At 34.4% G+C, this 16,343-nt stretch overlaps 1 protein-coding gene across 1 annotated transcript in view; it reads right to left on the minus strand.

The window, feature by feature from the left end:
* CCSER1 (coiled-coil serine rich protein 1) overlaps nt 1-16,343 on the minus strand; it is a gene marked incomplete at both ends in the record, with an annotated part of 925,644 nt that overhangs the window by 296,856 nt on the left and 612,445 nt on the right. The window contains 2 exon segments of the mRNA XM_080931819.1: nt 1,367-1,410; nt 1,413-1,452. Coding sequence (XP_080787945.1) covers nt 1,367-1,410; nt 1,413-1,452 — 84 coding nt within the window.

Below are 16,343 nucleotides of genomic sequence, written 5' to 3' on the forward strand. Positions count from 1 at the left end.
TGGAGAGTGAGAAGAGAGATGGGGTGAGAAGGGAGATGGGGAAAGGAAGATTATCATCATCCATAGCCTGCTTCTGAACATCAGCCCTGACACTTGGCATTTCCCTCCTGTTTACCTGTTATCAAATATCACAACAAGTATTTACATAATACATTCAATCCTGTTCAGAGACATGTTAACTAAAAAGTATCAAGAAGTTTTCAGACAGAATCTTTTTAATCTTGTTTGCTCTGTTAATCTTCTCTAACTGCTCACAAGACTTTGAGTATTAATGCTAAATACACACTTAGGGAAATGAAGGTTTAAACCATGAAACAAAGGCATCTTTTTGTTATTGTTGTTAATCACCTCCTAGTCCCCCTTAACTTCCTGGCATGGTGTCTTCAGGATGTTGATGTGAATATGGTCTCCAACAAAATAGGCCAATCTCAGTTCTGTTTTAATTTAGATTTGGGGAGAAGGGGTTGTTGTTTGTTTGGGTTTTTTATTGTTGTTGTTTTGTTTTTTTTTTTGTTTTCCTTAAAAGTTAGCATGAAAGTCTGGCTTTGTAGGAAAGTATCCTAAAGGTTCAAAGACTTTCTTTTTCATTATCAAACATGAGGCTTACAAGGCTACATTGGCAGTTTTCTATAAGACACAGCATAGACAGAAAAAGAATATGATATATAGGAAAGAACACAGTAAGTTCTTGGTAGAGAGGAAGAGAAAAAGGCACTTAGTTGTCTCAGAGAGCTTGCAGAGACATAGTCTGATTGCAAGGATATTAGATTTGCAACGTAAACTCAAGAAAAACCTGGGAAGGAGATAAAACCATAATCTTGTCAGATGCTACCTCTGGCCATTGCTGTCTGTCTAAAATTCCACCTCCAATTTACCTTTTCCATATCAAAGTACCTAGGAAGGAAACAAATGCCCTGTGTGAAATAGAGTCACTGCAATGGTCTGCCTTAGGCTATGGCCAACCTTCAGTGTGGGCATCAGTAGCAGAAGGAGCTACATTTTCTTAAGCTGTATGCACCCTGTAGTGCAGACCCAGATCCATGTGCTCCTGGAAGCTGCTTATATTCTAATAGCAGATAGCCAGCCTTGTGCCATTAGGGCTTCTGTTTCTTCTGCAAGGAAAACCCACAGCTTTAATAATAAATATAGTTCAAACCCCAAATATACAAAAAACCTCTCATTTAGATGCAAATGTGAATTATTAATTATGAGTTAAAATTCAAATAAATGCTCAATTTATGCTTCACAATTAACTTTGAAAAGTCATATACCTATAACATATAGTCTTGTATATGCTTGTATAGTCTTTGGGGAAAACAATAAATTATTAACAGAAATAATAAAAAAGATACAACCTAGAACTAACCAAGTAGCATTTCTCTGTGGTCCTCAGAAATTTTTCTTGAATTCAAGGGATATTGGGCCAAGGACACAGGGATAGTCAGACAATTTTTAGATGAATTTAGAACTTGCTGTATCAATTGATATTATTCAAATGGGGTCATACAGAAAAACTTTGTCAACTATTTCCAAATTTGGGTCAGATGATGACTGCAGGCCACTGGAGACCAGATGCTACTCTGGGAGATTTATTAGCCTTATCACTAAGTAAACCATCAGTATCTCCTGTCCTAATTAAGAGTGAACAGAGAGGCATCAAAATAAGTACATCTATGTGCTCCAAACCTGATTTTTAAATCCAGGGCACAATGCATCTTCGAAAACTTTGATTTTATCAGAGCCAAATGAAACTGAGAGACTTAGTGAAATAAATAATTTGTTGCTGTGGAAGAGATTGCACTAACCTAACTTTAAGGTTGTAGAGTGTTTTCAGACCATGTGGTCACTAACAATTTCTTTCTCCAAAGCCTTTTATTATTTGGTTCTTTCACAGCCTTTTCTGTAGATTGTCGTGACTACTCTTGTTTCCAGTTTCGAAGATTTACAGGGAATTTTTTTAAAAAAGTGAAATTTTAATAAAATTCTAAAATATTTGAAGTGGCTCTATCTAGACCTCTCCAGTTGGACTTGGGTAAGTTTAAATCTATTTGTCACAAAGTAGACATCCCCAGTTTTTTGGACACAGATGAATGGCATTCTAGCTTTATCAGTGTTAGTAACTGAAAGCTGGTTGTGTTTGATACAAAAGACAAACATCAAACCTCATGTTTGCCAAGGTTCCTCCAAAATTTTAATTCCACCAGATTAACTCCCTTGGATAAATGGATTAGAATTATGTATGTATGTATGTATGTATGTATGTATGTATGTATGTATGTATGTATTTAATTATTTATTTATTTAAAAACATTAAATCACAGATCAACAAGTCTATATTTAGCATTAAAATTTATAGTGAATAAAATATTCTATCTTGCCATGAATGACAATTTTGTTACAAGTGCACTAATAGAATTCAAATCTTTGTTCTAGAATAATCCACTGAGGATATTCTGAATGTCTCCTCGATACCAGGAGCTAGCTGACATCACAACAGAATGAAATCCCTGCCCTTATTCTACTGTAGCCTGACAATAGATCAGAAACAAACTGAGAGGATATCTGTTGTTATTAGCAAAAGTCATAAAAATTCACCACAGATATGTGGTACTCATAGCAGAAGCCTGTAAATTGATTCTTAGGAGTTCTAAAAAGACTCTGTCAGGTTTGAAAACACTATACAACACAGAATAATCAAAATAGTGAGAATTATAGACAACATCTTTTAAAGTACACTTAGAATACAACCACCCGCAACAGTAAAAAGTAACCCTAATTATCAACATGGAGAAAGGACTACCAGTAGTTAACCTCTTATAGAATTGTTATAAGTAATTACTTCTCAAACCTGAAAAGGAGAATGAACACGGTAAGGGTGATAACCGAACTATTAAATCAAAACTATCTTCATGTTTTATAAGCCAGTTGAAATAAGAGATGGGAAACTTGAGTTATTTGCAGCTTAAGAAGAATCAAAAGCTTGGGCTGCTGAAGGACATCAGTCGATAAGATGGGGCCATTGTGTGTAAAGTATAACTTCCATATTTACAGTTTCTTTTTTTATTGCAAAGTTAGTATGCTGTCTCCTTGAGTACTTAGCAAAGTTGTTTTTTATTCTATTGTGTCTCTTAAATTTTAATATGCACTCAATGGATTTGAGGTTCATGCCTCAAAAACTACAACATATGCGGCTAGTGTGCAGTAGTCCTAACTCCTTTATGTGGGAGGTGGTATGCTGTTTAGCTGTGACATTCAGGCTCACCAGGTTCCTGATAGTACCATTATGTCACATCCAGTAAAATGAAATTTAATACATCCAACACTATATTAAATCATTCATTTATTTTCCAGAACCAGATTAGCATAGATTGGTTGAAGGTTTCAGCTTGAGTTATAAAATTAGTATCATGGACTAATTTGAATGACCAGTCTACAATCACGTGTGGAGATAGTGGGTGTATGGAATCTCTGGTAATCAGCTACTAGACCCTTCTTAGCAAAAGCAGTTTTGAGTTTCTCATAATTGTAAAGAAGAAAATATGAATGATAACTTGCAAAATTACAACATCAGTGAACTGAAAAATGATAGCAATCTAGTCTCCTTGAAAGTTGGTCTTCTATACCCAAACCCAAAGTGTGAAAGGAATTTTAACACTCCTATATCAAGACAAAGGGCTGCAGTGATTGCTTTGTGGCAGAATTCACTGCCCATGTAGTGTATATCCTTGGTACAAGCCATAGCATCACAGAATAATAACTATATACACAAACATATCAATAATAGATTGTGAGCAACTTTCTAAAAGAAAGAGAGGGCTATGCCTTTGATTCTTTGGAGACAAGATAAAATTTTGTGAACATTTTTCAGAACTTCATGAAGATATATGTGAAGCTCATGTAATAGATATTTTGATACAGTAAGCCAAGGTGGTTTTATTCCTTGCTACATATAAATCTGAATTATTTGGCGACTTTTGTTCCAATCAGTTATTGATGTATGGTTCTATGAGGAATGAGCCATAGTGAAGAGAGTTGAATTATCATTGTAAATCACAAATTAACCCTTTGTAAGCAAACTAAGATCATAAAATAAATCTCTCTCTCTCTCTCTCTCTCTCTCTCTCTCTCTCTCTCTCTCTCTCTCTCTCTCTCTCTCTCTTTCTCTCTGTGTGTGCTGTGTTAGAAACTTTTCTAATTTCCCATTATGTGTCATTTTCATGAAACTGTCCACACACGTTTTCTAATATCACATGACAGAGATGATAAAGTACATGGTGATTGCTTATTAGAACAGAAGTTTTTCTTTTCTCTCTATGTATGGTGTGAACTTGAGTGTCCTGCTTTATCACTCTGTCCCATTTTCCTGAGACACCTTTTTCACTGAATCTTGAACTCATCTTTCTACTGGATATGGTCAATTAGCTCCCATGCTGTATCTGTACAACCTCCACCATCCCTGGCATTACAAGAGCTGCCATTCCTAAGTTTCAAACAGGTTCTAGAAATTCAAACTCAGTTCTTCTTGCTTTCCCTGTAACTAGCCTTCACCACTGAGCTATTTTCACAGACCACTGAGCCACCCAAATATTCTTGAATAAGAAAAGAATTTGGAGTGTGGTGAATGTGGAAATGGAGGTTTGACAGCCCAGATTAGTTTTGTTTTTCTGGGAAGAAAGTTATTATCATCTCTATCATGCAAAGAAATCTGCCCTGTAGGCTACCTTGTGCTACCAAATGTAGCCTCTAAGGGGTAAAAGTTTGGATTAGGCAAACACAGTACTACTGTGAGTCTTTAGCAATACAGAACATATTTGTTACTAACTTATGAATAGTCCAGTGATTTCACATACAAAACACAGTATATTTTACTGAGTTTTGTGAGGGCTCATCAATGCCAAAGCCTCAAGTCTAACTTGTTGAAATTATGCCTTATATAAACCAATTCTTCATCCTTATTTTCACAAAGAGAGTGGACCCTGCCGATACAAAAATAAAAAAAAAAAAATGTAGAATCGGCATTACATCAAATCAATGTAACTCTCTGAGATATGAAACACATTGCTTTGTCTCCTCCTCTATAATTTAGTAGAAATGTAATAAAAAGTAAAGGTTGAATCTCCTTTTACCTGAAAATGTGCTCTATTGAGTTAACTTTTATAGATCTTTGTGACCTTTTAAGCTAAATGTAAGCTGTTGAACATATGCACTGCTAATCAAACAGGATTGTCATAATTATTATGCAGCTATGAAGAAGTGAGGACATATCCAAGGGAGGAAGGATTCATGCTTAGGTCAGTTGGTTTGCTTATAATAAAAGTTACAAATGCAGAAAAGTAACACCCAGCCCCATGGGAATGTGTTTTACTAATTGTTGTCCCCCACATTACCATATAGATGGAGAAATAAACAGAAATAAAATTTACAGTCACCTGTTGAATTAAAGTGTATTTGATTCTTGGACACCTTAAACTTTCTACAAACTGAGTGTCAAAGAACAAAAAGTAGATGTCTGTGGTCACACCTCTAAGTCTATGGAGAAGCCAGAGAAAATCACAGCTGGGGGAAAAAAAAGCACAATTACTGGATGAGAATTGCTTCCTATTATAAATGTGTTAGGTTCTTGGGGAAAAGAGCCAAAGCAGAGCTACTATATTGTTTATGCATTTCAATGTGCAATCTTAAGTGTTTCCATTATCTTTATATCCTCAAGGTGACTGTTAAACTTGTGAGGTACACCCAGCATTGGGCAGCATCTAAAGTTTGAGCTGTTGAAGGACATTAATGTGAGCAGGTAAACCAGGACCATTATGCCTGATGAGGTGAGCCTTTTCATCATGCATACTTACATAAGTTCATATGTATAAATACATTTCAGTGAATGTGGTAATAAAAAATATCCAAGCTGGTGGTGAGTTATCTCTGCATATTGCTCTGGGACTGATTGAAACTCTCTGGAAGAGCCAAGTGTCATAAAGTAAATTGAAACTGAAACCAGGTCAGTGTGACTCAAAAGTAACCTGAAATCAGTAAATTGCTATGTGAAAAAGATGTAAAGATGGATTTCTTTCCCTTTAAAGGATTTGTAGTTATAAGATTGTAGTCTATTGAGAAAAAGTATAGAAAGAATAAAGTGAAAATGAAAGAGCATGGATAAAACCAAAGACACTGAAATGGTCGCTAAAAGTGCCATTTAGGATATTGATGAAACATGTTTGTCATAAGGTAAGGTATGTTTTGCAACTGAAAGCATGAAAGGCAGATAAAAGCATGCAAATGTAGCTATATAGGTTTGGTTTCAAACAATTGAGTAATTGGAGCTTGTAGCTTTACTCACTTTACTCAGTGCTCAACATCCATCCTAGTTGGACCCTCCTCATTACTCATAACTTCAGAAGGTTCTAAAACTTTTACTATGTTTAAAAAAAAAAAAAAAAAAAAACTATTTTGACAACAACGTTACCTTGAAACCATATGGGAAAACACATAAAATATTAGGAAAGTAAAATGTAGAAAAATATTAAAAAATACAATTTGAGTATCAGAAGAGTTAGATTTTAGAAAGTGGGAGTTCTATTTTTTTGAGAAAGTATAGAGTAAATGATATGATACCTGTGATTTTATAGGGCAGAAACAAATATTTTATGCTTAATCACACTGACTTCTATTCCAAGATTTTTTTTCCAGAGTGTTTTATTTGCATTTATACTTTTGTAGTATAACGTCAACCTTCATAAAGAATGACAATGATGGGCCTTTTGTTCATCACCAACTAGGAACAACAGGCTCTGAAAGTGCTTATTTCCCATATGATTTTGAAGCAAGTCTCAGGTATTGCATATCTCATGCAAAAACATATATTATTTCCAAACAATGAAAAGCTTTAACTACTTTTCTATTTTAAAAAGATGAATATGATTTCTGCCTGCACCAGGAGCTAACCCAGCACCAAAACACTCTACCCAGACCCCGCTGAGGGGGCGACAGTCTCATAGGAATGCTAACATATCTGAGCAGCACAGGCTAGACCACCAGCTCTGCTCAGATTCCTGGCCCAAGAGGAAACCTTCGGAGCCCTCGGGACAAAGAAAGCAAGAAACAGTCTGAGACAAAATCCTTTGGCTTTCTGTCTGTGCACTGTACTGACCCTCTGCCACAGCTCTCTGTACCCAAACCCTGCTGGGAGAGAGATGGTCCCCCAGAAGTGCTGACACACCTAAGAGTACAAGTAAGACCACCACTGCTGCTCAGAGGGACCCACCTAGAACCTTCAGGACAACAGAACCTAGGAGAAGTTTGAAAGGGGATCTTTCTGGTTCCTGTCTGCTCTGGTGCACACCCTGTGCCAAAGCTCTCTCTACCCAGACATTGCTGGGAGAGAGCTGGTCCAACAGTAGTGCTGACACACAGGATTACAGGAGGATCAAACCACTGTCAGAATCAGCAAGATCAACTAACAACAGAGATAAAGCAGATGGCAAGAGGCAAGTCCATGAAACTAAGCAACAAAACCAGGGAAAATTTGCATCATGGGAACCCAGTTCCCCCACCACAGCAAGTTCTGGATATCCCACACATTGGAAAAGCAAAATTCTTATTTAAAATCACAACTCATTATGATGTTAGAGAACTTTAAGAAGGTCATCAATAACTCCCTAAAAGAAATATAGTACAACACAGGCAAACAGGTAGAAGTCCTTAAAGGAGAAACACAAAAATCTCTTAAAGAATTTAAAAAAAAGATCAAATAGATAAAGAAATTGAACAAAAAAATCCAGCATCTAAAAAAGGAATAGAAACAATAAAGAAATCACAAATGGAGACAACCCTAGAGATAGAAAACCTAAGAAAGAGATCAGGATTTGTAGACACAAGAATCACCACCAGAATACAAACGTTAGAAGAGAGAATCTCAGGGGGCAGAAGATACTATAGAAAACATGACATAACAGTCAAAGAAAATGCTACTTGTAAAAAGCTCCTAACCCAAAACATATAGGAAATCCAGGACACAATAAGAAGTTCAAACCTAAGGATAATAAGTATAGAAGAGAGCAAAGATTCCCAACTTAAAGAGCTAGAAAATATCTTCAACAAAATTATAAAAAATTTCCCTAAACTAAAGAAAGAGATGCCTATAAACATACAAAAAGCATATAGAACTCCAAATAGATTAGACCAGAAAAGAAATTCTTCCTGTCACATAATAGTCAAAACACCAAATGCACAAAACAAAGAATATCAAAAGAAGTAAGGGAAAAATGTTAAGTAACCTATAAAGACAGACATATCAGAATCACACCAGACTTCTCAAAAGAGATTATGGAAGCTAAAAGATCCTGGACAGATGTCATATAGGTCCTAAGAGAACACAAAAACAAGCTTAGGCTAGTATATCCAGTAAAACTCTCAATGAAAATAGATGGTGGAACCAAGATATTCCATGACAAAACCATGTTTACACAATATTTTTCTACAAATCCAACCCTACAAAAGACAATGAATAGAAAACTCCCAACACAAGGAGTGAAACTAGACCCTAGAAAAAATAAGAACGTTATTTTCTTTTAACTAACCTAAAAGAAGACTGCTAGACAAACATAATTCTACATCTAACATTAAAAATAACAGGAAATAACAATCATTTGTCCCTTATATCTCCCAAAACCAATAGATTTAATTCTCCACAGGAAACATAAAGAAGACTCAACATTTTAGAAACCACATCTCAGCAACAAAGACAGAAACTACCTCAGAGTTAAAGACAGGAAAACAATGTTCCAAGCCAACAGTCTCTAGAAGTAAGCTGGAGTAGCCATTCTGGTATCAAATAAAATTGACTTTCAACAAAAGTTATCAAAAAAGATAAAAACACTGCATTCTTTTGAAAGGAAAAAGTGATCAAGTCGCAATTCTGACTATCGATGCTCAAAATGCAAGGGCACCTACATTCATAAAAGAAACCTTACTAAGTTCAAAGCACACATTGCACTCACATATTAATAATGGGGGAGTTCAACACCACACTCTCATCAATGGACAGATCATTGAAACTGTAAATAACCAGAGACAAAAAAAAAAAACTAACAGAAGTTATATAACAAATGGTTTTAACAGATATCTCTAGAACATTCCACCCCAAAACAAAAGAATACACCTTTTTCTCAGCACCTCAGGGTACCCTCTTCAAAACTGACCATAATATTGGTCACAAAATAGTCCTCAACAGTTACAAAGATTGAAATAATCTCATGCATCCTTTTGGATCTCCGTAGACTAATACTGGTCTTCAATATCAACAAAAATGACAGAAAGCCCAAATATACATAGAAGATGACCAATTCTCTATTTAATGATAACTTGGTCAAGGAAGAAATAAAGAAAGAAATTAAAGACTTTTTAGAATTAAATGAAAATGAAGGATCAGGATATTACAACTTATGGGACATAAGAAAAACAGTTCTCAGAGGAAAAGCTGTAGTTCTGAGTGCCTCTAAAAAAAAATTGGAGAAAGCATACAGCTGAGCTTGACAGCACACCTCAAAGCTCTAGAACAAAAAGAATCAAATGCACCCAAAAGGAGTAGACAGCAGAAAATAATCAAACTCAAGCCTGAAATCAACCAAGTAGAAACAAAAACAACTATACATAAAATCAACAAAACCAGAAGCTGGTTCTTTGAGAAAATCAACAAGATGGTTAAACCCTTAGCCAGACTAAACAGAGGGCACAGAGACAGTATTCACATTACAAAAATCAGAAATGAAAAAGAAAACAAAACAACAGAAACTGAAGAATTTTTTTAAAAAATCATCAGATCCTACTGCAAATGTCTATACCAAACAAAACTGGAAAATGTGGATGAAATGGACATTTTTTTAGAAAGATACCTGGTAGCACAGTTAAATCAGGATCAGATAAATCATATAAATAGTCCCATAATCCCTAAGGAAATGGAAGCAGTCATCAAGAGTCTCCATACCAATAAAAGCCCAAGACAAAATTGGTTTATTGCAGAATTCTATCAGGCATTCATAGAAAACATATACCAACACTCTCCAAACGATTTCACAAATAGAACCAGAAAGAACACTATTAAATTCCTTCTATGAAGTCACAATTACATTTATACCTAAACAAAACAATGATTAAAAAAGAAAACTTCACAGAATTTTCCCTTATGACTAACAATGCAAAAATACCCAATAGAATTCTCACAAACTGAGTCCAAGAACACATGAAAATAATCATCCATCATGAACACGTAGACTTCATCCCAGGGATTCAGGTAAGGTGTAATATATGGAAATCCATCAACATAATCCAGCATATAAACAAATTCTAGGGGAAAAAAGCCACATGATCATCTCATTTGATTCAGAGAAAGCAATTAACAAAATTCAATACCACTTCATGTTAAAAGTCTTGAAAAGATCAGGAATTTAAGGTCCATACCAAATATAGTAAAAGCAACATATAGCAAACCAGTAGCCAACATCAAACTAAATAGAAAAAAAAAAAAACTTGAAGTAATCCTAATAAAATAAGGAACTAAACAAGGATGCCCCTTCTTTCCTTACCTATTCAATATAGTAATCAAAGTCCTAGTTACAGCAATTAGGCAACAACAAAAGTAGGTCAAAAGGATGCAAATTGGAAAGGAAGAAGTAAAAGCATCACTATTTGCAGATGACATGATAGTGTACTTAAGTGACCACAAATATTCCACCAGAGAACTCCTACAGCTGATAAACAACTCAATCAAACTGGCTGGGTGTGAAATTAACTCAAAAAACTTCTCTACTAAAAGGATAGTCAGTCTGAGAAAAAAATTAAGAAAATGACACCCTTCTCAATAGTCACAAATAATATGAAATACCTTTGTGTGACTCTAACTAAGCAAGTAAAAGATCTGTATGAAAAAAAAAAAAAAAAAAAAAAACTTCAAGTCTGTGAAGAAAGAAATTGATGAAGAGCTTAGAAGATGGAATTATCTCCCATGCTCATGAAATGGTTTGATTAATATATTAAAATGGCCATCTTGTCCAAAGGAATATGCAGATTCAATTTAATCTGCATCAAAAATTCAATTATAGTCTTTAGAGAGTTAGAAAAACACAGTTTTCAAATTTATTTGGAATAACAAATATATCCAGGACAGTACAAACAATTCTCAACAACAAAATAAAAATTCTGGGAGAATCACCACCTCTGATCTCAAGCTATATTACAGAGCAATAATGATAAAAGTTGTATGGTATTATTATGGAGACAGGAAGATAGATCAATGAAATAGAATTAAATACCCAGAAATGAACCCACACACATATGGTCATTTGATCTTTTACAAAGGAACTAAATTCATCCAGTGAAAAAAAGATAGAATCTTTAATAAATGGTGCTGTTTCAACTGGCAGTCAGCATGTAGAAAAATGCAAATCAATCTATTCCTATTGCCCTGTACAAAGGTCAAGTCCAACTAGATGAAGAACCTCTACATAAAACCAGATACCTTGAAACTAATAAAAGAGAAATGAGAAAGAGCTTTGAACACATGAATACTGGTGAAAATTTCCTAAACAAAACACCAGTGGTTTATGCTCTAAGATCAAGAATAGACAAGTGGGCCCTCATAACATTGTAAATTTTCTGTAAAGCAAAAAACACTATCATTAGGACAAAAGGACAACCAACAAAATCAGAAAAGATATTTGCCAATCCTAGAACAGATAGAGTGCTAATATCCAATATATATAAAGAACTCATAAAGTTAGACTACAGAGAATCAAATAATCATATTAAAACTGGGGTACAGAGTTAAACAAAGAATTCTCAATTGAGGGATATTGAATGGCTGAGAAGCACTTAAGGAAATGTTCAACATCCTTATTCACCAAGAAATGCAAATTAAAACAACCCTGAGATTCAAATGCATACCAGTAAGGATAACTAAGATTAAAAAAAAAAAAAAAAAAAAAACTCAAGTGACAGCAGATGCTGGTGAGGATGTGGAAAAAGAGAAACACTCCTCTATTGTTATCAGATTGCAAGATGGTACAACCACTATAGAAATCAGTCTGGAGGTTTCTCAGAACATTGGATATAGTACTACCTGAAGACCCATCTATACCACTCCTGGGCATATAAACAAAAATCCTCCAACATATAACAAGGGCACATGATCAACTATGTTCATAACAGACTTATTTATAATAACCAGAAGCTGGAAAGAATGCAGCTTCTATCTATCTGTCTATCTATTTATATATTTGTCTATATATCTATTTATATTTGCCTATCATCTATCTGTCTTTAGCTACTTATCTATCATTTATATACACATATATACTTATCTGTCATCTATGTATCTATCTATCTCTATCATTTATCATTTATCTCTATCATCTACCATGTTTATAATATATGTATATGTGTGTACATGTGCAATTTACATATCTATGTAAACATATGAAGATATCAGAGGACAGTATAAATTTTCCTATGTGTTCTTATGAACATATGTATGTATTTAGACATGGTCTCTCACTGAAGCTTAACTCCAATGGAGGTACACTGAATAATAGGTGAGCTCCTAGGATCCATCTCTTTCTGCTCCTTGACCCTGTATCTCTTCTATAACAAACTACTTTTGTGAATACTTCAGCTTTTAACCATACATTATTTTACATCTGAGTCACAAGACATATTTTTGCATTGCAACTTTTTCATCCTGATTTATTTCTCAGGACCCTGAGAGTAATTCATAAAAGTATATTGAACCAGAAAATAGGCAGGAACATTTAAAAGTGCAGAAATTATTATGCACATATAAAACTACACATACATTCCAAATCCCAGGTAACAATAAATACAGTGTAGTGAATTGAGCTTGAGTACTGTAAAATGTTTACTTACCATTTTCTAGTGTCTCTTTAATTGAGTCTCATTCTGTTCTGATGAAGTTCTAAGAGTCAATTTAGTCTTTAAAGTTGCTGGTAGTGCTGTATTATTAACACAATCTCCAGTTTGCTGAAGAGGAATTTTGGACACAGTGTATATAACTTGTCTACCATCACATAGCTAATAAGTAATCAAACTAGAATTCAATACTCTTCCTTCCCCTACCTGCAGAGGTAACATGTTTTTACAACAATATAATTCCAAAGGGTAAAGGCTTCAAAAAGCATCAGGCAATTCTCAGATCTGATAATGATATTTTTAAAATGTCTACCAGATAAGGATGTAGTAAATTCTCTATTAAATAGAAAAACCACACCATCTGTCTATGTTGATATGTGAGAGAGATTATGGCTAAAACCAAATGTTTATATAAAAGACTAAATACAATCACAGGCTGGTGACAATGTGACCCTAATAGTTTATCTTAACTTTGAGAATGATTGGACTAATAGAAGGTTAACAGGAAAATAGAACACATTTCAGTGTAATAAAGGACATTTCAAGACTAGGCAGGTTATGTGATCTCTATTCTAACCAAGGGGTTTAATCATCTATGGAATCAAGTTTGGGTAGAGAGTTGGAAAACTTTGCAATTGTAAGTTGGAGTCTGGCTGGCGAAAGCAAGCACAGGAGGTTCCCTCTATTGAGCACATCTTATCCCAGGCCCTTCCTCGCACCTTGTTTTCTCTCCAATATGAGAAAAAAAGCTTCCTCCTCCACAAGTCTCTGTCACTATGATGCCCTGCCTTAACAGCAGCCCTAAAAGTTGCAAAACTTTGAAACAACATGAATAATACTCCTTTAACATGTTGATAGCAGCCAAAATAATCAACTGCAGCATTGACTTCATAACAACCAAGTAATGAGTGGTGTGAAAAAGCTACCTTTGTGGAAGAGTTCTGTTTTCTCTATTTTTCCCATAATGATTAAAACCAGTTCCACAATGCACTTTGTCACCCCCTTTTTGAGACACAGGCCTCCTTGACTATGTGACATTTCTAAGGACACCTGTATAAATCCATGGTGCTATCTAAGCTCTCTCATTTTGTGCAAAGCTAGAGAGAGGTACAAAGAATCATTGTACCAAACCATGGTATGTGATTGAGTTGGAAGTTTCAGGAAAGTTTGGTGATGAGCAATATGGAGGAACAATTTGCATTTTAACCTCAAAAAATAAAAGATGAGGGAGGAAATACTCCCATTGAATATCTTGCTATAATCCTAACCAAAGAGACAAAATACCTCTAAAATAAAAACATCAATACATTGAATGAATGAACAAACTTTGAAATATACTAGTAATCTAGTAAGATTATTAAAAAACTCTCTACACCCATGGATCACAAAATAGCCACAACATACTAAAAATGGAAAGGGATTTATTTAACTAAGTATTTATAAAACAAATATGTACAAAGTCCTTGAAAATATTTGTGCTAAAGAAATTTTCCTTAATGCAGTTGTAGTTCTCAGACAATAAAATGGTAAAGCAATGATACTTCCCCCTACTTTGTCAACAAAGGTAAAACTTACTCCTTCTACCTTTGTATCATAATAGTTTTTTTAAGTCTAATGCTTCTTATTGCAAGACAGCAAGATATGATTTTATTAATGACTTATTTTTGTAACATTTTATGTATAACTTGACATGTTTATAGAACAGATTTCTTTGTTTAACACTGTAGAAATGCAATTAATTAACAATGCCTACTATACAATTTAGAATAAATCTTCTCATTTATTATATCTTCTAAATTTGATTGTTATCTAAGTTACTAGCATATCAAATATTTTAACATATGATGAGAATGTTTATAATCTCAATTTTAGAATTTATTTTGGAGATAACTAATATATAAATGTCTCATACTGTGCTTATGTTAAAGACTGGCATAAATATAATTACTAAAATAAATGTGTTATAGAAATAAGGAGAAAATACACATGGAGATGGCCACTCTTCTAAAGGGAACAAATGAATATAATGCATCCTAATGGGAATTCCAGGAGCATCCTTCACAATGAAATACTGCTTCAAATTTTATTTCAAAGTATAGAAGACCAATTCACAACAGAATAATTATTTAGTAGGTATCATTATATCTGATTTATGATTACACAGATATAGTAATATAATGAGCTACAACTACTGGTGTGACAAGATTGGTCCACAGGCTTAGTAGTGGCATGTTGGTTATGGGAGCAAGTAATAACTTTCTCAGAGGGACCAAAATCCTGTGACTAGATGGTTCTTAGGCCCTTAGGTAGAACCAGATATGATTATTCTGCTAAATGGATACAGTGATTTCTAATGACCCAGTGAATTATCCATAAATCAGAACATCTTTAACAATCACCAGAGGATCTTTCCCCTACAATAACAGATTTTGAAATTGGAGACCTTCAAGTGGTCGATATTCACAGAATAAGAGTAAACACTGCTCAGTTCTCCAGGACATTCATAGGACTCACTTCCCTCAAGGTTTTGTGAAAAAGCTGGGAGGGTTGGCTAAAGATAAAAGATTCAGAGTTAGGAGATAACCTTAAGGAAATATTGTTTTCTAGAAACAGTGAAACAGAGAACAAAAGTCACAGGAATAAGATAGCATGCACAAGATACGGAAATGATGCAACCTTGAAAAATATAAATCATCCCCAATAGAAGCAGACCTACAGGAAATGACACCCATGTTCCCATGTTTGAGGAGCCATTTGTGTTCATAATTCCTGGAAAAGGGAAAGTCATGTTTTTTATTATATTTGCTTATTTATACTTATAGTTTGACAGAACACCTGGTCAGGCCCCAATCTCAAAACTAGCTGCATAATATAAACTTAACTAAATAAGGAAAGAATAAATCTCATATTTGAATCAGAAGTACTGTTAGCATAGGGAAGGATGTAAGATTAGAATCTGGGGAGGGGAGTGAGTATGTGCAAAATACATTGGACAAAATTCTCAAAAATTATTATTACTATTGCAAAAATACAAAACAAATATTAAGAGTTAGTGAATCATAAAGCTCATTACAAACACAGAAATATATCTAACTGACCTGTTTTCTGTAAGTCTCAAAGATGAGAGACATAATGTCTGTTGATGTTGGTCTGTTTTCTTATCCCATTTTATTTGTAGTTTTCTGGCTTGTTTCCACACCATTAAAAATCATAACAGTTTTTGAATCTAGAACCCTCTTTGAACAATATTCTTCCAGGCACTTTCTTGAAATAATAAATAAGTAAGTGAGAGAGAGAGAGAGAGAGAGAGAGAGAGAGAGAGAGAGAAGAAATAATGGTGTCAGGAAGAGGAGAGAGTGAAAACAATATATTTTAAAAGAAATAGAAGTGGAATTAGAGACAAAGCAGAAGCCCACGGAAGTATCTTT

The sequence above is a fragment of the Micromys minutus genome, assembly GCF_963924665.1.
Source record: "Micromys minutus genome assembly, chromosome: 18".
Classification (NCBI taxonomy): Eukaryota; Metazoa; Chordata; class Mammalia; order Rodentia; family Muridae; genus Micromys; species Micromys minutus.